Genomic DNA, 24,353 nt, shown 5'->3' with positions numbered 1-24,353 from the left:
ATGAAGAAGAAGAAGAGGATGAGGATGAAGAAGAAGAAGAAGAGGATGATGATGATGAAGAAGAGGATGAGGATGAGGAAGAAGAAGAAGAGGATGAGTATGAAGAAGAAGAGGATGGGGATGAAGAAGAGGATGAGGATGAGGATGAAGAAGAAGAGGATGAGGATGAAGAAGAAGAGGATGAGGATGAAGAAGAAGAAGAAGAGGATGAGGATGAAGAAGAGGATGAGGATGAAGAAGAAGAAGAAGAAGAAGAAGAGGATGAGGATGAAGAAGAAGAATAATAAGAAGAAGAAGTAGGATGAAAATAAGAAGAATTCCAGTCCAGCAAAAAGTGTCTCTGCAGAGAGCTCCGCTATTTCTGACAGTTCTCTGACAGTTCCTTGACATTTACAGCGGTTGAAACATTGTATCTATTTGTTTCCGAATAAAAACATCTGTATCCTAAATGGAAACAAATAGATACATTGTTGCAACTTCTATAAATGTCAAGGAACTGTCAGAGAACTGTCAAAGAAATAGCAGAGCTCTCTGCAGGGACACTTTTTGCCGGGTAGAAAATCGGCCGATTTTTTTTTACCATTGATGGTAACGTCGGCCACTTGAACAACCGATTTTTCGTTTTTTAAAAGAAAAATCTGCAGTTTTTCTCCCCATCTATGGCCTGCAATAGATGATGTAATTTTCTTTCCTGCAGCCTGTGTGCTCGATTTCCCCATCAACACAGTCAGTGTTGATGGGAGAAGCCCTCCCACAGAGCCATCGTGTTTTGCCAGTGGTTGGGCTGTCCTAGAGAGTCTTCATGGCCGGCAAACCACAATGATTATTATTATTATTATACAGTATTTATATAGCACCAAAGGGTTTGCTCAGCGCTGTACAGTAGCAAGGGGGACAGAACATGAGACAAGACAGTAACAATACAATACACGAGGGGTTCGTGGGCCCTGCTCTTTCAAGCTTACAATCTAGGAGGGAGGGGAAGGTGGTACAGGAGGAAATGGCTGTGGGGGATGGAGTGGTGGGTGGAGTGGAGGAGGTTAATTGTTAGGGGAGGTCGGGTGTTAGGGGAGGTTGGGGTAGGCTTCCCTGAAGAGATGGGTTTTCATGGTGCGCCTGAAGGTGAGGAGGGTAGGTGACATTCTGATGGATTGGGGTAGGGAGATCCAGAGGATGGGGGAGGTCCTAGAGAAGTCCTGCAATCGGGCGTGGGAGAAGGAGACCAGGGAGCTAGAGAGCAGGAGGTCCTGTGAGGAGCGGAGGGCACGGGTAGGGTAGTATCTGGGTATCAGGTCAGTTATGTAGTTCGGGGCGGCATTGTGAGTGGCCTTGTAGGTCAGAGTTAGCAGCTTGAACTTGATGCGTTGGGCAATCGGGAGCCAATGAAGGGATTGGCAGAGGGGGGAGGCAGATGTGGAGCACTTAGTGAGGTGGATGAGTCTGGCCGCTGAGTGTAGGATCGACTGGAGTGGGGATAGCGTTCGTTTGGGTAGGCCAGAGAGAAGGGAGTTGCAGTAGTCCAGGCGTGAGATGATGAGGGAGTGTACGAGTTGTTTGGTGGTGTCTGTGGTGAGGAATGTGCGTATCTTGGAGATGTTGCGGAGGTGGAGCCTGCAAGATCTAGATAGCAGTTGGATGTGGGGTAGGAAGGAGAGGTGGGAGTCCAGGGTGACACCCAGGACTTTGGCGTGTGGGGTGGGAGAGATGGTGGCGTTGTTAGTAGTGATGGGGGGTGGGGGGGTGGGAAGACCAGGAGCTCGGTTTTGGATAGGTTAAGTTTGAGGAAATGGAGCGACATCCAGTCTGATATGTCGTTTAGGAGGTGGGCGATGCGGGCAGAGAGTGAGGGGGTGAGGTGGAGAGTGGAGAGTGAACAATGATTACTGCTAGTAGCTATAGCCGCTGGCAGTTATCGCATCCAAAAATTCGGACAGACTTGTTGTACCGAATTCAGTCAATGGATCGACTTCAGTAAACCAACCTGGCCATAGATGGATCAAATCTTAACCGGTCCCTGATGAACCAGCTGAAATCCTCCCAAGACATCTTGCTCTCTAGTCTCCCTCAACACCTCCTCTCATACTTGCCTCCAGGACTTCTCTAGAGCCTCTCCCATCCTCTGGAACTCCCTACCTCTGTATATCTGGTCAGCCCCCACCCTGTTTGCCTTTAGGCAATCTTTGAAAACTCACTTATTCAGGGAAGCCTACCCCACCTCCACCTAAGGTACTTTAGTCACCTCCATCAGATCATCCCCTGCAGCTATCACCTTTTGTACCACCTCCCCCTTTCTTTAGATTGTAAGCTCCACGAGCCGGGCCCTCCTATTCCTTCTGTACTGAAATGTATTGTAATGTCTCCCTTTATATTGTAAAGTGCTGTGCAAGCTTTTGGCGCTATATAAATCCTGTATAATAATAATATTTCGATGTATACATGGGCGGCTTAAGGGTGACAATGCTCCTCCTTCACAGATCAAGCAGGGTGAGTTGTCACCTTAGGACAAGGATATTGTTATGGCTTGTTCACACCCACCCACACACTAAAAAGGGTGCAGACTAGTGTCCACTGTGTACTGGCAGTGCCTCATGCTCTGATTTCTTCTTTCATTTTTATTAAAATGTCACTTCATACAGTTCTATGCACCGCAGTATCTCTCCAATCTGTGATCCCCTATACCAGGGGTGACAAACTGGTGGCACTCTCGCTGTTGCAAAACTACAAGTCCCATCATGCCTCTGCCTTTGGGAGTCATGCTTTGAACTGTCAATCTTGCAGTGCCTCATGGGACTTGTAGTTTGGCAACAGCTGGAAGGCCGCCAGTTTGACACCTGTACCCTAGATAAAACCAAGCAGTCAACCCATGCAGTGCAGGCACAGCCCCACTGCATGGGAAAATAAAAACAAACTAAATTTTCCCGCACTTCTGCTTTAAGCTTTACACAAGGGTAACGATCTTTACTCTCAGTCATGCAACTGTTATTTTCAAATCTCAGACTCGGATAAATAACTGTCACCTTATCCTGGTCACTTTGTGAACCGAGTCCAACGTCAGTTATAGGAAACCAGTAAAGTTTTTTCTTTTTTAAATAAAAGCTGCCCAGATCTATTTATAGCCATTTCTTTTTACCTTGGAGAGAGTATAGAATGGCTGGAACTCCTGTCAGTTGTTTATTTCCTTTTTGCGATCTAATCTCAAGATTTTACATCCTGTTCTGAAGATACAAGTGCAAGAAAATCTTCTCTTCCTTAGTTTTGACAAAATCTCAGTTTTCACTGGGAATACATCTACCTGCCTGTTCACAATCCCCTGTAGACAATACACTGAGCTGCCCATGCACAGCTCAGTTTACATTCCAGCGTTTGCACATGAGTGCAGTCATCCCCACACACAAAGCGTGCTGGAATGTAAACCGAGCTGTGTATGCGCAGCTCAGTGTACAATCTACATAGGATTGAGAACAGGTAGGTAGGTGTATTTTATTGCAAAAGTGACATCCTCTGCAATTAAAAGCCTACCTGATCTCCCTCTGTATTTTGATACCTCCTTGCTGCTTCCCTCAGGACTCTCTGCTTGGGCTTTCCTCGCCTTACCACCCCCTTCTTCAACCACAGGTGACCCCCTGGGATCTCTTCTTACCCACCACCTCCCCTTTTCATCCCTTGTCCTCCCTAACTTTTCCACATATATACTTGGAAGCCTACTTTCCCCCAATTGATTTCTAACTGTGATTCAATTAAAGCGGAGTTGGCATAATAACTGCATAGTTTACACGAAGTATCTCCTTTTCCTGATAACATCCGTTTCAGACAGCTGTCCACCATTCAGCCTATGTATTGTTGAAAAATAATAAACCTATGGTACAAGGTAAAAAAATAAATAAAAGCTTGCCTGTTTGCAACTTTCTGCTTTAAAGTGATAATAAAGGTTCCTGTTTTTTTAATAACAAACATGTGATACTTACCTGCTCTGTGCAATGGTTTTGCAAAGAGCATCCCCAATCCTCCTCTTCTCGGGTCTCCCACTAGCACTCCTGGCTCCTCCCCCTTGCTGAGTGCCTCCGTAGCAAGCTGCTTGCTCTGGGGGCACTGGGAGTGTGCTTGCTCCCGAGCTGCCTCTCTATGAGACACATAGAACGTGGCTCAGCCCTGCCCCTGCTCCCTCCTCACTGGCTCTGATTGACAGCAGAGAGCGCCAATGGCTTCCTTTGCTCTGACTCAGCCAATGAAGAGGGAGAGACCGTTCTCTCATGTACAGTGTTGGATTGCAAGCGGGCTCAGGTATGTATTGGGGGGAGGGGCTGAAGGGGAGCAGCACATTGAATGCATAAAGGTAAAAAAACCTTAAACATTTCAAACCACTTGCCTACCGGGCACTTATACCCCCTTCCCGCCCAGGCCACCTTGCAGCGCTGTTGCACTTTGAATAACAATTGCGCGGTCATGCAACACTGTACCCATATGAAATTTTTAGCATTTTATTCACACAAATAGAGCTTTCTTTGGTGGTATTTAATCAACATTGAGTTTTTTAATTTTTGCTAAATAAAACAAAAAAACACCTGAAACTTTTGAAAGAAAAACTTTCATTTCTGTTATAAAATTTTGCAAATAAATAACATTTCATAAATTTAGGTCAAAATATATTCTGCTACATTTCTTTGGTGAAAATAATAATAATAATTGAATTTATAGTTTTTTTTCAAATGTTTCTATTTTTTTTTATTTTACCATTTTATTTTTCAACACACTGTGACCAAAGCAATACAATGTTACCATAGTAACATTGAACTACTCTGGGCAAGTGATCAGGTTTTTTTTTTTTTTCTAACACATTATGTATTTCATTGATATTTGCAATCATTGTTACTGAACGAAACTGATTCATTCAGTCTTTTGTTGTGATTAGCTGTGATTGAGCAAAGCTGATCACATGATACAGATGGGGTTGTGATCAGCCCTGTCTGCATCATGTGACCAATCACAGCTAACAATTGTATACAATGAATGTCATGACAGGAAGCCATCCATTGTATACAATTGACGTGATCTGCTGTGATTGGTCACAGCGGTCACATGACACTGGCAACAGGCCGGTGTAGTGATGTGTCATCGGCTGTGTCATCGGCTGTGTCCCGTGGATACAGCCGGTGACAGATCGTCCCGCTGAGCGGCCCCGCGGCCACGTCAGCGGCTCGTTTTAAAAGGACATCATATGACGCCAGTCACAATTGCGAGTGTCTCATCCGGCCTACAGATTGACAGCCGGGTGGAAAGGTGTTAAATACTAAGCTTTTAGGGTGTAACGTGGTTCTAAGTACTGCCCCCCTCATCTCCCCCATGACAGTGGGTGGGGGTTCTTCATTCCTGCCACATTTAAAGTCAGCACAGCCAAGTGGGTCTCAGCCTGCACAGCTGTGTCATTCATTCATGGAACTCTGTGAATTAATAAACTACAAGTCCCACCTGTCACTGCGGCAGATGGTTTTGTAATGTCAATGGACTGTGAGTGTGCTGATCTGAGCGGTCACAGTCCATTCACTCGTCCTCCAGATTTCAAACAGAATGCCTGTACAGAGGTATGAGCAGAAAGATGGAGGGGAGTGTGCAGGAGCCTGACGTAACACCCGGGATCCGCTGATTGTGGATGCAATGCTCTGCAGACTCCTGCAAACAAAACAATAAATACACAATTTTTCCTGCAAAATCCTGACCATTTTTTTATTTTTAGGTGAACTTAACCATTAAGTGTCGGCAGCTTCTTAACCACTTGCTGACCGCAGATAGCTGAATGACAGCCTCACCACGGCCGGCCAGTTCTGGAAGAGCGTCATATGATGTCCTCCCAGAACGCGCCCCCGGCGATCTCCATGATTGCTGTGTGCTACGGACACAGCCGATCACATGATGTGGTAAAAGGCCAAACACAGCAGCCTTTTACCACGTGATCAGCCGTGTCCAATGACAGAGCAGATCACCAGTAAATCAGTTGCTGGTTATCGGCTGCACTTTCTTCACGCTGTCGCAGCATGAGGAAAGTACTGCTGATAATCGGCAACTGTCAGAAGAGGGATCAGCACCGATCATCAGGGCACTGATGATCAGTGCCCAGCTGTGCCGCCCATCTGTGCCCAGCAGTGCCACCCACAAGTGCTGCCCATCAATGCTGCCTATCAGTGCAGCCTCATCAACGCAAATCACTGTCAGAAGAGGGATCAGCACCGATCATCAGGGCACTGATGTTCAGTGCCCAGCTGTGCTGCCCACCTGTGCTGCCCATCAATGCTGCCTATCAGTGCAGCCTCATCAACGCACATCACTGTCAGAAGAAAGATCAGCACCGATCATCAGGGCACTGATGATCAGTGCCCAGCTGTGCCGCCCATCTGTGCTGCCCACCTGAACCCAGCAGTGCCGCCCACCTGAACCCAGCAGTGCCACCCACAAGTGCCGCCCATCAATGCTGCCTATCAGTGCGGCCTCATCAACGCACAGCACTGTCAGAAGAGGGATCAGCACCGATCATCAGGGAACGGATGATCAGTGCCCAGCTGTGCCGCCCATCTGTGCCCAGCAGTGCCACCCACAAGTGCCGCCCATCAATGCTGCCTATCAGTGCAGCCTCATCAACGCACCTCACTGTCATAAGAGAGATCGGCACTGATGATCAGTGCCCAGCTGTGCCGCCCATCTGTGCCCAACAGTGCTGCCCACCTGAACCCAGCAGTGCCATCCACAAGTGCCGCCCATCAATGCTGCCTATCAGTGCAGCCTCATCAACGCACAGCACTGAAGGAGAAAAATTACCTGTTTGCGAAATGTTATAATAGAAACAAAGAAAAAATTTAATTTTTTTTTAAACTTTTGCTCTTTTTTTGTTTATAGCGCAAAAAATAAAACTTCCAACGACTAGTCCATACCATCAAAAGAAAGCTCTATTTGTGTGAAGAAAATGATAAAAAAGAAACTTTCATATGGGTACAGTGTTGCATGACCGCGCAATCGTCACTCAAAGTGCAAGAGCGCTGAAAGCTGGCCTGGGCTTGAAGGGGGTAAAAGTGCCTGGTAGGTAAATGGTTAATCTGCAGAGTGGCGGCAATTCTTTTCTGAATCTGTTGCCGCCATAGAGAACGTTTCTCAAAATGCTGCAAACCAGGAATACCGGAAAGTGAGATGTACCGGAACGCAGAACAACACTGCCGCAAAGCGCTCCGGAATTAGACACAGACGGGTTTCAGGGTCTATGCCACCACAATGGGGTCACCAAAGGTTTCCTGAAGTCCCCGGATGGTGTGAAGGAGATCATTACCTGGACAGGTCCTATGAATGCACACATGGAGGTCAGTGTATGTGGATGGGAGGCCATTATGAGCGGAAACCTCCCAGCTGACTCAGGCCAGTGATAGCACAGCTCACCTCTTCTCCTCTCTATGGTAATGGAGGCCCGGCCTGGGCCCAGCTCACCCGCACAGCCTCGGCTGCTCCACTTCTCTGCCCCCAGATGTCCCTCAGCGGATGTCCCCTCCAGGCCCGGCTCTGCTCGGCTCCCCAGGATCACGTCCCCCGTACAGCCCTCCGGGTCGCCATTACTGTTTGTGTTTTGCTGTCTGCCGCCAAGTAGAGCCGTCCGCCGCCTCCCGCCCGCACATTCCACACAGGAAAAAAATCCCGCATCGTCAAACCGGCCTCCAGACCAGAGTTCCCGATCACATCTCACCCGCTGACTAAGGAGAGGTGGGAGGGGGAATTATTTCCGTCCGCTGTTCAGTCACACCGGGAGGAATGTGCCGGTGTAGGGGGCAAGATGAGTATCCCGTGAAGCAACTGCGCATGTGTCGGTTTAAGGCACGACAAGCCGATCACCGAACTACTGCAGCCTAACATGTACCTGAGTTAAATTGGTGGGGTCGGCGGGGGCTGTTACATGCCACATTCTCTGCAGTGACATCGGGCAGCACAGTGTCAGTGACATGGGGGGGGCAATGTGAGTGACATGGGGGGAACAGTGTCAGCGACTTGGGGTGGGTCGAGGACAGCGTAAGTGACATGGGGGGGACAGTGACATGGGAGGGGGCAGTGATAGTGACAACGGGGAGGACTGTGCTTAACTCATCACTGCCACTGTCCTCTCCATGTCACTGCCCCTTCCCCCCCCCCCCCCCACTGACACTGCCCCCCATGTCACTGACACCGTCTTCCCAATGAATGTCACTGCCACTGCCCTCCTGCCCATGTCACTGACACTGCAACCTCCATGCCACTGCCCCCCCCCCCAATGTCACTGACACTGCCCCCCATGTCACTAACACTGTCCTCCCATGTCACACTGCAACCTCCATGCCACTGCCCCCCCATGTCACTGACACTGCTCCCCCATGTCACTGACACTGCTCCCCCCCATGCCACTGACACTGTCCTGCCACTGCACGGGGGGTGCTCCCCCCCATATCACTGACACTGTCTCCCCAATGTTACTGACACTGCCCCCCCCCATGCCACTGCCCCCCATGTCACTGTCACTTCCCCACCCATGTCACTGACACTGCTACCCCCACCATGTCACTGCCACTGTCCTCCCCATGTCACTGACACTGTTCCGCACCCATGTCACTGGCACTGTCCCCCCCATGTCACTGACACTATTCCCTGTGTCACTGCCACTGTCCTCCCAATGTCACTGCCACTGCCCCCCCATGTCACTGCCACTGCCCCTCCCCATGTCACTGGCACTGTCCCCCCCATGTCACTGATACTACTCCCCCCCCCCCCGTGTCACTGCTACTGCCCCCCCATGTCACTGACACTGCAATCTCCATGTCACTGCCACTGTCTCCCCAATGTTACTGACACTGCCCCCCCATGTCACTGACACTGCCCCCCCATGTGCCTGACACTGTCCCCCCCCCATGTCACTGACACTGTGCTCCCCCCATGTCATTTACGCTGTCCTCCCTCATGTCACTGACACTGCTCTCCCCCCATGTCACTGACACTGCAACATCCATGCCACTGCCCCCCCATGTCACTGCCACTGTCTCCCCAATGTTACTGACACTGCCCTTCCATGTGCCTGACACTGTCCCCCCCCATGTCACTGACACTGTGCTCCCCCCATGTCACTTACGCTGTCCTCCCAATGTCACTGCCACTGCACCCCCCATATCACTGACACTGCAACCTTCATGTCACTGACACTGTCTCCCCAATGTTACTGACACTGCCCCCCATGTCACTGACACTGCTACCCTCACAATGTTACTGCCACTGTCCTCCCAATGTCACTGTCCCCCCCATGTCACTGATACTACTCCCCCCCCTGTCACTGCCACTGGCCCCCCCATGTCACTGACACTGCCCCTCCCCATGTCACTGACACTGTCTCCCCAATGTTACTGACACTGCCCCCCATGTCACTGACACTGCCCCCCCATGTGCCTGACACTGTCCCCCCCCCCCGTCACTGACACTGTGCTCCCCCCATGTCACTTACGCTGTCCTCCCTCATGTCACTGACACTGCTCTCCCCCCATGTCACTGACACTGCAACATCCATGTCACTGCCCCCCCATGTCACTGCCACTGCCCCCCATGTCACTGCCACTGTCTCCCCAATGTTACTGACACTGCCCCCCCATGTGCCTGACACTGTCCCCCCCCATGTCACTGACACTGCAACATCCATGCCACTGCCCCCCCATGTCACTGACACTGTCTCCCCAATGTCACTGACACTGCCCCCCATGTCACTGACACTGCACCTCCCAATGTCACTGCCACTGCACCCCCCCATATCACTGACACTGCAACCTCCATGTCACTGACACTGTCTCCCCAATGTTACTGACACTGCCCCTCCATGTCACTGACACTGTCTCCCCAATGTTACTGACACTGCCCCTCCATGCCACTGCAACCCCCATGTCACTGTCCTCCCAATGTTACTGCCACTGCCCTCCCCCCCCATGTCAGTGCCCCCCACCCCATTTCACTGACATTGTCCTTCCCATGTCACTCCCACTGCCCACCATGTCACCCCCCCCCCCCCCCCATGTCACTGCCACTCCATGTTACTCCCACAGCCTTCACATGTTACCGACACTGTCCTCCCCATTTCACTGCCCCCTCATGTCACCGACACTACCCCCCCCATATGTCACTGACCCCCCATGTCACAGCCACTGCTCTCCCCCCCCCCCCCCCCATGTCACTGACACTGTGCTGCCCGATGTCCCTGCAAAGAATTTGGCATGTAACAGCTTTCGTCCACTCGGCATGTAAGGGGTTAATTTAACTCGGGTACATGTTCGGCTGCAGTAGTTCGGAGATCGGCTTGCCGTGCCTTAAACCGGCACATGCGCAGTTGCTTCAGAGTATATTGATTTTCATGGGATACTCATCTTGACGCTACACTGGTTGGGATGGGGAGACAGAGGGAAATCACCGAACCCGCCCCCCGGGCTCCACCTATAGGAGCAGAGTGAGTACAAGGGGCACCTACCCCGTACACAGCATACACCCCATATACCCCGTACACAGCATACACCTCATATACCCCGTACACAGCGTACACCTCATATACCCCGTACACAGCGTACACCTCATATACCCCGTACACAGCGTACACCTCATATACCCCGTACACAGCATACACCCCATATACCCCGTACACAGCGTACACCTCATATACCCCGTACACAGCGTACACCTCATATACCCCGTACACAGCGTACACCTCATATACCCCGTACACAGCATACACCCCATATACCCCGTACACAGCGTACACCTCATATACCCCGTACACAGCGTACACCTCATATACCCCGTACACAGCGTACACCTCATATACCCCGTACACGGCGTACACCTCATATACCCCGTACACGGCGTACACCTCATATACCCCGTACACGGCGTACACCTCATATACCCCATACACGGCGTACACCTCATATACCCCATACACGGCGTACACCTCATATACCCCGTACACGGCATATACCTCATATACCCCGTACACAGCATACACCCCATATACCCCGTACACAGCATACACCCCATATACCCCGTACACAGCATACACCCCATATACCCCGTACACAGCATACACCCCATATACCCCGTACACAGCATACACCTCATATACCCCGTACACAGCATACACCTCATATACCCCGTACAAGGCATACACCTCATATACCCCGTACAAGGCATACACCTCATATACCCCGTACACAGCATACACCTCATATACCCCGTACACGGCATACACCTCATATACCCCGTACACGGCATACACCCCATATACCCCGTACACGGCATACACCCCATATACCCCGTACACAGAGGTACACCTCATATACCCCGTACACGGCGTACACCTCATATACCCCGTACACGGCGTACACCTCATATACCCCGTACACGGCGTACACCTCATATACCCCGTACGCGGCGTACACCTCATATACCCCGTACACGGCGTACACCTCATATACCCCGTACACGGCGTACACCTCATATACCCCGTACACGGCGTACACCTCATATACCCCGTACACGGCGTACACCTCATATACCCCGTACACGGCGTACACCTCATATACCCCGTACACGGCATACACCTCATATACCCCGTACACGGCATACACCTCATATACCCCGTACAAGGCATACACCTCATATACCCCGTACACAGCATACACCTCATATACCCCGTACACAGCATACACCCCATATACCCCGTACACGGCGTACACCTCATATACCCCGTACACAGCATACACCCCATATACCCCGTACACGGCATACACCCCATATACCCCGTACACGGCGTACACCTCATATACCCCGTACACGGCGTACACCTCATATACCCCGTATACGGCGTACACCTCATATACCCCGTACACGGCGTACACCTCATATACCCCATACACGGCGTACACCTCATATACCCCGTACACGGCGTACACCTCATATACCCCGTACACGGCGTACACCTCATATACCCCGTACACAGCGTACACCTCATATACCCCGTACACAGCGTACACCTCATATACCCCGTACACAGAATACACCTTGTACACAGCATACACCCCATATACCCCGTACACAGCATACACCTCATATACCCCGTACACAGCATACACCTCATATACCCCGTACACAACATACACCCCATATACCCCGTACACGGCATACACCCCATATACCCCGTACACAGCGTACACCTCATATACCCCGTACACAGCGTACACCTCATATACCCCATACACGGCGTACACCTCATATACCCCGTACACAGCGTACACCTCATATACCCCGTACACAGCGTACACCTCATATACCCCGTACACAGAATACACCTTGTACACAGCATACACCCCATATACCCCGTACACAGCATACACCTCATATACCCCGTACACAGCATACACCTCATATACCCCGTACACAGCATACACCCCATATACAGCATGCACCTCATATACCCCGTACACAGCGTACACCTCATATACCCCGTACACAGCGTACACCTAATATACCCCTTACACAGCGTACACCTCATACACCCCGTACACAGCGTACACCTCATATACCCCGTACACAGAATACACCTCATACACCGCATACACCCCATATACCCCGTACACAGCATACACCTCATATACCCCGTACACAGCGTACACCTCATATACCCCGTACACGGCGTACACCTCATATACCCCGTACACAGCATACACCCCATATACCCCGTACACAGCATACACCCCATATACCCCGTACACAGCATACACCCCATATACCCCGTACACGGCATACACCCCATATACCCCGTACACGGCATACACCCCATATACCCCGTACACGGCATACACCTCATATACCCCGTACAAGGCATACACCTCATATACCCCGTACAAGGCATACACCTCATATACCCCGTACAAGGCATACACCTCATATACCCCGTACAAGGCATACACCTCATATACCCCGTACAAGGCATACACCTCATATACCCCGTACAAGGCATACACCTCATATACCCCGTACAAGGCATACACCTCATATACCCCGTACACAGCATACACCCCGTATACCCCGTACACAGCATACACCCCATATACCCCGTACACAGCGTACACCTCATATACCCCGTACACAGCATACACCCCGTACACCTCATATACCCCACACACAGCATACACCTCATATATCTCATATATCTTGGACACAGCATACTCCCCATACACCCGTGCACCTCATACACAGCATATACTCGTATAACCCATACACCCATATACTCGTATAACCCATACACCCCGTACACAGCATACACCTCATATACCCTGTACACGGCATACACCTCATATACCCCGTACACGGCATACACCTCATATACCCCGTACACGGCATACACCCCATATACCCCGTACACGGCATACACCCCATATACCCCGTACACAGCATACACCCCGTACACAGCATACACCCCATATACCCCGTACACGGCATACACCTCAAATACCCCGTACACGGCATACACCCCTATACCCCGTACACAGCATACACCTCATATACCCCATACACGGCGTACACCTCATATACCCCGTACACGGCGTACACCTCATATACCCCGTACACGGCGTACACCTCATATACCCCGTACACAGCATACACCTCATATACCCCGTACACAGCGTACACCTCATATACCCCGTACACAGCGTACACCTCATATACCCCGTACACAGCGTACACCTCATATACCCCGTACACAGAATACACCTTGTACACAGCATACACCCCATATACCCCGTACACAGCATACACCTCATATACCCCGTACACGGCGTACACCTCATATACCCCGTACACGGCGTACACCTCATATACCCCGTACACGGCGTACACCTCATATACCCCGTACACAGCGTACACCTCATATACCCCGTACACAGCGTACACCTCATATACCCCGTACACAGAATACACCTTGTACACAGCATACACCCCATATACCCCGTACACAGCATACACCTCATATACCCCGTACACGGCGTACACCTCATATACCCCGTACACGGCGTACACCTCATATACCCCGTACACGGCGTACACCTCATATACCCCGTACACGGCGTACACCTCATATACCCCGTACACGGCGTACACCTAATATACCCCGTACACGGCGTACACCCCATATACCCCGTACACGGCGTACACCCCATATACCCCGTACACGGCATACACCCCATATACCCCGTACACGGCATACACCCCATATACCCCGTACACGGCATACACCTCATATACCCCGTACAAGGCATACACCTCATATACCCCGTACAAGGCATACACCTCATATACCCCGTACAAGGCATACACCTCATATACCCCATACAAGGCATACACCTCATATACCCCGTACAAGGCATACACCTCATATACCCCGTACAAGGCATACACCTCATATACCCCGTACAAGGCATACACCTCATATACCCCGTACACAGCATACACCCCGTATACCCCGTACACAGCATACACCTCGTATACCCCGTACACAGCGTACACCTCATATACCCCGTACACCTCATATACCCCGTACACGGCATACACCGCATATACCCCGTACACAGCATACACCCCGTACACCTCATATACCCCACACACAGCATACACCTCATATATCTCATATATCTTGGACACAGCATACTCCCCATACACCCGTGCACCTCATACACAGCATATACTCGTATAACCCATACACCCCATATACTCGTATAAACCCATACACCCCGTACACAGCATACACCTCATATACCCTGTACACGGCATACACCTCATATACCCCGTACACGGCATACACCTCATATACCCCGTACACGGCATACACCCCATATACCCCATACACAGCATACACCCCATATACCCCGTACACAGCATACACCCCATACACAGCATACACCCCATATACCCCGTACACGGCATACACCTCATATACCCCGTACACAGCATACACCCCATACACAGCATACACAGCATACACCCCATACACAGCATACACCCCATATACCCCGTACACGGCATACACCCCATCCACCCCATACACCTCATATACCCCGTACACAGCATACTCCACATACACCTCATACACACCGTATACCTCATATACCCCCTCGCTCTCTCTCTTTTTCCCCCTCGCTCTCTCTCTCTCCCCCCCCCTCGCTCTCTCTCTTCCCCCCCCCTCGCTCTCTCTCTTCCCCCCCCTCGCTCTCTCTCTCCCCCCCCCTCGCTCTCTCTCTTTCCCCCCCCCCTCGCTCTCTCTCTTTCCCCCCCCTCGCTCTCTCTCTTCCCCCCCCCTCGCTCTCTCTCTTCCCCCCCCCCTCGCTCTCTCTCTTCCCCCCCCCTCGCTCTCTCTCTTCCCCCCCCCCTCGCTCTCTCTCTTCCCCCCCCCCTCGCTCTCTCTCTTCCCCCCCCCTCGCTCTCTCTCTTCCCCCCCCCTCGCTCTCTCTCTTCCCCCCCCCCTCGCTCTCTCTCTTCCTCCCCCCTCGCTCTCTCTCTTCCCCCCCCCTCGCTCTCTCTCTTCCCCCCCCCCTCGCTCTCTCTCTTCCCCCCCCCTCGCTCTCTCTCTTTCCCCCCCTCGCTCTCTCTCTTTCCCCCCCCTCTCTCCTCCCCCTCCCCCTCTCTCCTCCCCCCTCCCCCTCTCTCCTCCCCCCCTCCCTCTCTCCTCCCCCCTCCCTCTCTCCTCCCCCCCCTCCCTCTCTCCTCCCCCCTCTTCCTCTCTCCTCCCCCCTCTTGCTCTCTCGTCTCTCTTCTCCTCTCTCTAGTCTCTCTTCTCCTCTCTCTAGTCTCTCTTCTCCTCTCTCTAGTCTCTCTTCTCTCTCCATCTGGTCTCTCTTCTCCCCTCTCCTTCTTTATTGTATCAACAGAAAACTAATGCAGCCAACACATGTAGAGACTGGTAAACTGCAGTATATTTATTGTGTGTGTGTTCGGGGGAATATTTTTTTTTGTATTTCAGATGCAGTTTTCAATCTTTTAATCTGCAGTATTTATTAAGTGTATCCTGAAGACACCACCATACATGCACCATAGACATTTCAATGTAGACCAGAAGCATCTATACCAGCCATACCCAGTGGAAAGCAGATCCAGAACAGCGTTGGTGGATGGGAGGGGGGCAGGGAGGAAAGCCACCATGTTAAGTTTGGAAAAAAAAAAATGGCTCCATGTAAGCACAGAACTATTGCAACACTGAGAGTGGACTAGGTGGTTATAAACAAGGTCGACTCTCCAATTCTGAAATCGATCTGAGAGAGGAAATGGTGAAATAAAGAGCTGTAAATGTTTACAATTTTTGTCACTTACCTAGATAGGATTGTTTTCCTAACAAAATTCAACTTCCATTTAGGAGCTGTTCACTCCACAATGCCATGCGGGAATGGCGCATTCTGTGCGTGTTTCCCGCATCATGCTCAAAAACACTGCCCTTGCTATGTTCGGGTGCCAGTGTATTGTTAATGGCACCAAATCACACGGTACTTCAGTAGATTTGTACATGTTTCATTTATTTTAGGTACTTATATAGCGCTGTCAATTTATGCAGTGCTTTACACATATATTGTACATTCACATCAGTCCCTAACCCTCAGGGGGCGTACAATCTAAGGTCCCTAACTCACATTCATACATACATATACTAGGGACAATTTAGACAGGATCCAATTAACCTACCAGCATGTCTTTGGAGTGTGGGAGGAAACCGGAATACCCAGAGGAAACCCACACAGGCACAGGGAGAACATGCAAACTCCAGGCAGGTGGTGCTGTGGCTGGGATTCGAACTGCCAGGCGGAAGTGCTAACCATTTAGCCACTGTGCTGCCCCCACTGGGGCATAGCAGCCCATTCATTTGGAAGTCACACTGTAATGCAGAAAAAGCAATGCATGCACTTCTTTTAAAAATGTGCCACACCAAATTGCAGCACCATGTGATTTGGTGCAGCACATGTATATTAGTGGTGCATGCATTGCTTTTTCTGTGTTCCGGTGAGATTTGCAGCCCATTCAAATTGCACCACACAGGAATGCGCAGGATTCGCACAACAGGCGCACAGCACACATTCCTCAGTGATTCTGGTGTGAAATTGCCCTAGTGATGTTTTATTGTTGAAAATTAATTTCTCCAAAATATACACAGTACATGCACTCCTCTTCAGTCTATTTCTTCTTTTTTTTTTTTACAGCAATTCCTGATATGATGTGTGGACTGCTGTGAAGAATTTGTTTTATCTTGGATGGTCCATTTGTAGTTTTAGACATGGCCATTCCTATAACTATCTTGGACTGTGACCTACTGCTGTATGGTCGGGGACACCGCACACTTGACCGATTTCGGCTGGATGATGTCACCGATGAATACTTGCTTTCTACTTATGGTTTCCCGCGTCCTTTTATCGACTACTTGGTTGAGCTTTTGGGTGGAAGCCTGTCCAGACCAACGCAGCGCTCCAGAGCGATCAGCCCAGAGACCCAGATTATGGCCGCTCTTGGGTTTTACACCTCGGGGTCATTTCAGACACGCATGGGAGACACAATAGGCATCAGCCAAGCTTCCATGAGTCGCTGTGTCACAAACGTAACCGAAGCCCTGGTGGAGAGAGCCCCACAGTTCATTAGTTTTCCTCATGAGGAAGCTCCAGTGCAGAAGCTAAAGGATGACTTCTATAACTTGGCTGGGGTTCCTGGGGTACTGGGAGTTGTGGACTGTATGCAGGTGACTATCAAAGCCCCTAATGCAGAGGACCTGTCATATGTCAACAGGAGGGGTATGCATTCGTTGAACTGTCTTCTAGTCTGTGATGCTCAAGGGGTTCTACTCTGGGCTGAAACACAACGACCAGGCAGCTCACAGGACAATATTGTCCTTCATCAGTCTGAACTCTCCTGTTTGTTTGAGACAAAAATGCACAAGGAGGGCTGGATGTTGGGTAAGTCAAATTCTGAAGATCTAGGAGAACTGAATATGATATATGGGTGTGGGTGTTCCGCGATGTGGATGTTATATACCTGTGTGCCTTGAGAAGTCAGTATTTGTACCTGTGTACCCCAATAAGTAGATGTTTCTTACATGTATGTCTCAATCCAATGCCAAACATGCTTTGTTGTGGGATTATTGTTTTTTTGGTTTTGTAATATCAGCACATTAGGGCATAACTACAGTTTTTCAGGCAGACCCTGCATTCACCTCTATGGAGCAGCAAGTGTGAATGAACTTGTGTCCATTTACCCCGCCTATCTCTGATCCAATCCACTAAAAAAAAAATGGAAGGGGATTTGTTCCCCTCCATCTAGGCGGATCGGATTGGAGGGCAGTCGATCGGACATCCAGTCTGTTTACACACAGCCACCCATAGGGCAGAGTGGGCTGTGTCCGTGTTCTCCCTGCATAACATGGACATGGACCTGTCAGCTATCAGATACCAGAGCTTCTGTGATCAATAGAGGCTTTGGAATTTTATAGAAAAGAAACCTGGTTTTGATAATGCAAGCTCCAATCATCCAACTTGTCAACAGAGGCCGACGTAATATTTGACAGATTGGCCTACACAGACAAACATGGTCCAAGCTTCAGTACAGAACCAGGGGTGCAGAGGTGGTATTTACATCTTAGTTTCCTGTGTCCCACTGCAGAAATTGAAATAGAGCCATGCAGATCTAGCAGGCTAGTACCACTCGTATGAATGGCATAGTCTGTAGCAAGGATAGCAACATCAACAAAGGTTCTAAAAGCTGGTAGAGAGCGGGGACGTCATTGCAGACGAGCACTATGGATCCAACCAAATCTTCCATTTTCGCCATTGGATATCTAAGTGCACATCTGTCGGCCTTGAATGTTGAGGGCGGCTCAGTGTTCTAGGCTCCTGTTTGGACATCCTTACTGTTCATTTAGGCTGGTATTGTAATTGCACACTGTGATTGGTTGGTGAGACAAATGCCCAACTCCATGTTGCACACCGCATGCATGCTCACCACCTTGTGCCTTCCCGCTTAATTTTTGTATACATGCTTTTTTCTGTTGCCCTCTCTTAACCCCTTCACGCCTAAGGGTAAAACAAATCCTAATGCCTAAGCACAATTTGCAACATTGACATGTGTTAGTAAACCCGCGCATATTATCACAACTACTTTGTGCATCCAGGTGAATTATACATTGTTTTTTTCAGGACAAATTGGGCTTTCATTTGGTGGTAAATGATATCTCCTGATTTTTGTTTATTATCAAAGGAAAACTGGCCCAAAATAGTAAATAAAAATATTTTGTTTTAATTTAGCTGTGTTTCTTGTTACAACATAACCTACCACCAAATAACAACCCAAAATACATTTTCCAGCTCTTGACGATCACAGCGATACCATATATGTGTATGTTATCTGTTGTTTGTACCCGTAGTACAGCCCAGGAACAATAGTGCACATTTTGTTTTTTGGTTTTGTTGTTTTTTGTTTTTTTTTTACCTAAAACACGCTGCCACTGATACCAAATGTAAAAAAAAATATATATATATCTTGACTTTGACCCTGACCCAAACACTTACCCTGGCACTGAACTAGATCAAACCTTGATCTAGGTATTTTTTCTTTATTTTTTTATTTTTTAATATTTATTTAGCTTTTTGTTTTGTTTTTACAAACATTTTTTCCCCCTCTATGCCAGGAGTAAGATACAATGTATCTCTCTCCTCCATTCATAGAGAGAAAAACAAATCCAAGGGGGCCAGCCTGTACATTGATCACTGTGATAGCCTCTGATTGGCTATCACAGTGATCATGTGACCCGGAATCTGGAGTCCTGGGTTCCGATCATTAGAATGGGACCCGGGGCCCTCAATGACACCCTGGTCTTTGTGCTGGGAACTTGTTGTGCGGCGCGCTTCCAGCACAAAGACAGGTACGCTAATATGTGGCCCCAATGAAAAAAGCCCAGTTCTGTGAGGCCGCATATTTGTATGACGTCGGTGTCAAGGGGTTAAGCTACATGATGCATAGGCGCCTCTTTCTTCTCCAGTTTCCTCCTGTGGTGGGCATTCCCTGTTTATAGCGGTGCCATGATCCTGGGCAGTAGGAGACACTATGGGCTCACAGGAAGACCAGCAGCAGGAGACAGGAGTGGTAAGTCTTTGGGGGATGGCCCTGGAAAGGAGGTGAGTATTGCTGAATTTGTGTTGGGTTATTTTTCATTGTAAGGTTTAGAGTAAGTCATTTGTTTTGCATAAAGTAGCAAGGACTTTTTATTTCTATCCTTTTTCCCCCCATAAGGAGGATTTTCCTCACTTCCCATACCAGTGATGATGGTCACAGAAACCAAAAGTGGGGAGGGACCTATGCAACTGGGATACGGATAGCAACAAAACCATTTTAGTAGAGCGGGGAAAGGACAGAACTTCTGCCAGGTTTGTGTTGCAGTCAACACGCATCTTGGAGCAGGGTCACAGATACCTGAAAAAACCCAACAGAGGGTTAAATCCCATCCAATGCAAGTAAACTGCAATTATAATGTAAATACTCTGCTAATAGAAGTTTTTTTATGTTCTTGTTCACTGTATTATTTTTTCTATTAACAGCGGACAGTGGATTTCTTCTCCGGCCTTGGCTGATGACCCCAGTGCAGATTCCTGAGAGTCCCCAAGAATACCGTTACAATATGGCCCATACTGCTACTCACAGTGTCATAGAGCGCACCCAGAGAGCTCTTCGGCACCGCTTTCGTTGTCTGGATGGTTCCCGGGCTACTCTGCAGTATTCTCCTGAAAAGTCATCTCAGATTGTTTTGGCTTGTTGCATATTACACAACATTGCACTGCAGCATGGCCTGGACATCTGGTGTGAGGCTGGCTGTACTGCTCTGGAGGCCGAAGAGGACTGCAACAATATGGAAGCGGTAGAGACAGAAGCTTATCGCATGAGGCAGGAACTTGTCCTCACACATTTCAGCTAACTCCAATCTCAAATAACATTTTTAAATTACATTTTGTAATTATTTACAGTTAAAGTTCCATTAAAATATCTTTTCATTTCAATCTTTGGCCAGCTTTAAGTTTAAAAAAAATAGTTGGACTTTGCTTCTTTCAATGATGGTACCAGTACAGTGTTTGCATCATTTCCTAGAATTTTAACTGGCTTTTCCTAGAAGTGAGCTCAGCACGAGGTCAAATTCTGGGCATGACCGGTAATATCCTGCTTTAAATAATTTAAATAATAAAATGTATTATAAATAATAACGTTAGATACATGCGGAGGTTCTGTACACCCAAAGGGAAGCTGGGGAGGGGAAGGTTTCATACTCTACTATAATCAGGGGTGTATTTACCACAAGGCAAACAAGGCATTTGCCTAGGGCGGCATTCTTCAGGGTGGCAGCACCACCATGACCCGGAAGAAGGGAAACATGGCATGGGCAGGTGGGATACAAAAGAGGCTGCTTGACGGTGTATGCAGTGTCTGACTCTTCTTCCCAGGGATGTTTGGAGCTGTGAAGGTTAGTGTCTTTCTTTCGGCGGGGAAGGGCAGGTGGGAGGTGGTTTGCTGGTGTATGGGGGGAGGTGGTATTGGAAGCCCCTCTTGGCGGGAGGGGGGGGGGGGGGGGGGCAAGGGGGTTGGTCAAAGTCAGGCTCTCTCTGCAGGGAAGGGGGGGGATTTTTGTGTTGCCTAGGGCAGCACAAATCCTAAATACGCCACTGACTATAATACTGGAACTGATCAGGTGATTATAGTAGGCAAGCCCTGCCACTCAGAAACTGGCTTTCAGCAAGTGTACTGGAACGGCATCCTAACGTGTATATCTAGACAAAATCTTGTTTCTACGTTTGGATAGAGGGACAAAGAGTTAGATCCTCTGCCAAGTTTTTAAAGCTGTCTGTGTTCCAGCTGGGGAGATACACCCCTCTATTTTGTCCTGGTGATCGTTGTCATGGTGAGTTAAAAAAAGCAAAAGTTTGGAGTTGTCCACAGAACAGGAGGTAATGAGAAATCTTCCAATGGTGAGACATTGGGGACAACTGTCACTTTGGGAGATTTTATCTAACTCCCTATGTCTTTGGAACAAGGAGTAAAGGGAAATGTTCTCAATGGTACAAAGACAGCAAAAAAATAAAATAAAAAATGGGCAGGGGTTTTGACCCTTTTATTACTCTATCCAAAATTAAAAACAGTCTGTTGATACAATGAAGGAATAAGTATTTGATCCCCTGCTGATTTTGAATGTTTGCCCACTCACAAAGAAATGATCAGTCTAAAAATCGAATGGTAGGTGTATTGTAACACTGAGAGACAGAATAGCAACAAAAAATTCTAAAGAAATGCAAGTCTAACAAATGGCGCACTGATTTCCATGTTCATGAGGGAAATAAGTATTTGATTCCCTTCACAAAACATGACTTAGTACTTGGTGGCAAATCCCTTGTTGGCAATCACAGAGGTCAGACGTTTCCTGTAGTTGGCCACCAGGTTTGCACACATCTCAGGAGGGATTTTGGCCCACTCCTCTTGGCAGATCCTCTCCAAGTCATTAAGGTTTGGTGGCTGACGTTTGGCAACTCGAACTTTCAGCTCCCTCCACAGATTTTCAATCGGATTAAGATCTGGAGACTGGCTAGGCCACTCCAGGACCTTAATGTGCTTCTTCTTGTATACACACACGCAATGTATATAGTTGACCTGGAGGGGATTTTTTTTTCTCAGTGAAACTGAAGTTTAAGACTTTCAAGCTGAATAATCAGTTCCAGATTAAACACACCACATAAGCAGCTTTGCCCCCCCCCCCCCCTACAATGGTATGCCCGCAGGAAATACATAGGGTGATGAACAGCTGACTTAATCTCAGATGATTACTTAGTTTAGCATCACACGCATGGTAATATATTGTACTGAATGAAAAAAAATGTACATTGCACTAAACGGGGGTTATTTACTAAAAGGTGCAAAATTTGATGCAACTGTGCATGGAAACCAATCAGCTTCCAGGTTTTATTGCCAAAACTTAAATGAACAAGATTAAGTTAGAAGCTGATTGGCTACCATGTACAGCTGCATCAGTTTCTAAGAGCACCAGTTTTATAACATCTACCCCAATGTGTCCACATTGTATGCAAGCAGTGTACATTGCACCTCTGCAGGTATGCCAACCTTCCTCTAACACAGTGGTTCTCAACCTTCCTAATGCCAAGACCCTTTAATACAGTTCCTCATGTTGTGGTGACCCCCAACCATAAAATTATTTACCCAGTAATTATAATTCATGAAGTGTCGTTTTACCTCCAATACTGCTGCTTTCAACACAGTAGCTGCTTTCAACACGGTAGCTGCATTTAACAGAGTAGCTGCTTTCAGCACAGCAGCTGCTTTCTACACAATAGCTGCTCTTTACACATCGGAAATATGTGTTTTCTGATGGTCTTAGGGGACCCCTGTGAAAGGGTCGTTCGACCCCCAAAGGGGTCGCGACCCACAGGTTGAGAACCACTGCTCTAACATAAAGAACATTCACAGTATGCATACGAAGTAGAGCTATACATTAAAAGTACTGATTTATTGGAGAGTTCCTTTAAATCGGTTATAAACCTCAGACATGAAATATGAACAAAGGTTACTGTAGTGTGTGCTTGTCTCAATCCAGAGCACCAAGTGTAATTTCTGTTTGCTGCCTGGTCCCTCTATTATCAACATGAGTCACTTCTGACAGGTTTTCCTGACACCAAGAGAAAAAAGGTGACGGGAGAGACCTTCAGCACACAGCCTGTGATTGACAGCCTCTGCCTTGTTCCTCTGTGGTGTGTGAAAGGGAGTGTTTCCTTTCCCTCCAATCAGCTCTCACTGGACTCTGCTGAATGTAATTTCAGCTCCCCGCCCCCTACTTTCTGAAAGCACAGAAAAGCTGTATAAATTCAGCACATTGAAGGGCTGTAGAGAGGGCTGCAGATAAACAGGTACAACTTATGTAGGAAGATTTGTTTAATCTCTGTGTCTCTCCTGAGGCCAGTCACTGCAACAGGTATATGTAAGGGTTTACAGCTACTTTAAGTCCACCTCACCATAACCTGTCTAGGTATATTTAGTGCGCACCTGTCACTATTCAAGCTCCAAAACTAAGGATTACGTATGTGCAGGACACCTCAGGGGTTCAAGATGACCAGCAACCCACTCCATGCAAATTCTGTCTTATGGATAAGTTCATTTCTCTTTGTCAGTCTCCTGGGCTGAATGAGAGGAATCTATTGCTTTCACCCCTAACTTGGATGGGTGAATCTTCAACTGCTGCTCTTCCACTGTTTTTCATA

At 48.6% G+C, this 24,353-nt stretch overlaps 2 protein-coding genes across 7 annotated transcripts in view; one reads left to right on the top strand and one right to left on the bottom strand.

Moving 5' to 3' along the window:
* Nucleotides 1–7,765, bottom strand: part of ATG13 (autophagy related 13) — an 82,512-nt gene extending 74,747 nt beyond the window's left edge. For 3 of the 6 annotated variants that reach the window (XM_089684562.1, XM_089684565.1, XM_089684568.1), the window contains exon 1: nucleotides 7,417–7,764. The gene's annotated coding sequence lies outside the window, so the exon portion shown is untranslated. Of the gene's footprint in view, nucleotides 1–7,416 lie in introns of all 6 variants that reach the window. The other 3 variants (XM_089684567.1, XM_089684566.1, XM_089684563.1) reach the window with 3 other exon arrangements.
* A 2,512-nt stretch (nucleotides 7,766–10,277) lies between these two features.
* Nucleotides 10,278–21,098, top strand: HARBI1 (harbinger transposase derived 1). Its single transcript, XM_089684561.1, has 3 exons — nucleotides 10,278–10,477; nucleotides 17,265–18,008; nucleotides 20,643–21,098. The coding sequence occupies exons 2-3, from the start codon at nucleotides 17,339–17,341 to the stop codon at nucleotides 21,014–21,016; spliced, it is 1,044 nt and encodes a 347-aa protein (XP_089540687.1). The 5' UTR covers nucleotides 10,278–10,477; nucleotides 17,265–17,338; the 3' UTR covers nucleotides 21,017–21,098.
* Nucleotides 21,099–24,353: the final 3,255 nt, after the last annotated feature.

Source organism: Staurois parvus, unplaced genomic scaffold (genome assembly GCF_062004578.1).
Source record: "Staurois parvus isolate SC_StPar_1 unplaced genomic scaffold, SC_StPar_1.0 ptg000350l, whole genome shotgun sequence".
NCBI lineage: Eukaryota > Metazoa > Chordata > Amphibia > Anura > Ranidae > Staurois > Staurois parvus.
This window is presented reverse-complemented; position numbering and strand designations above follow the sequence as displayed.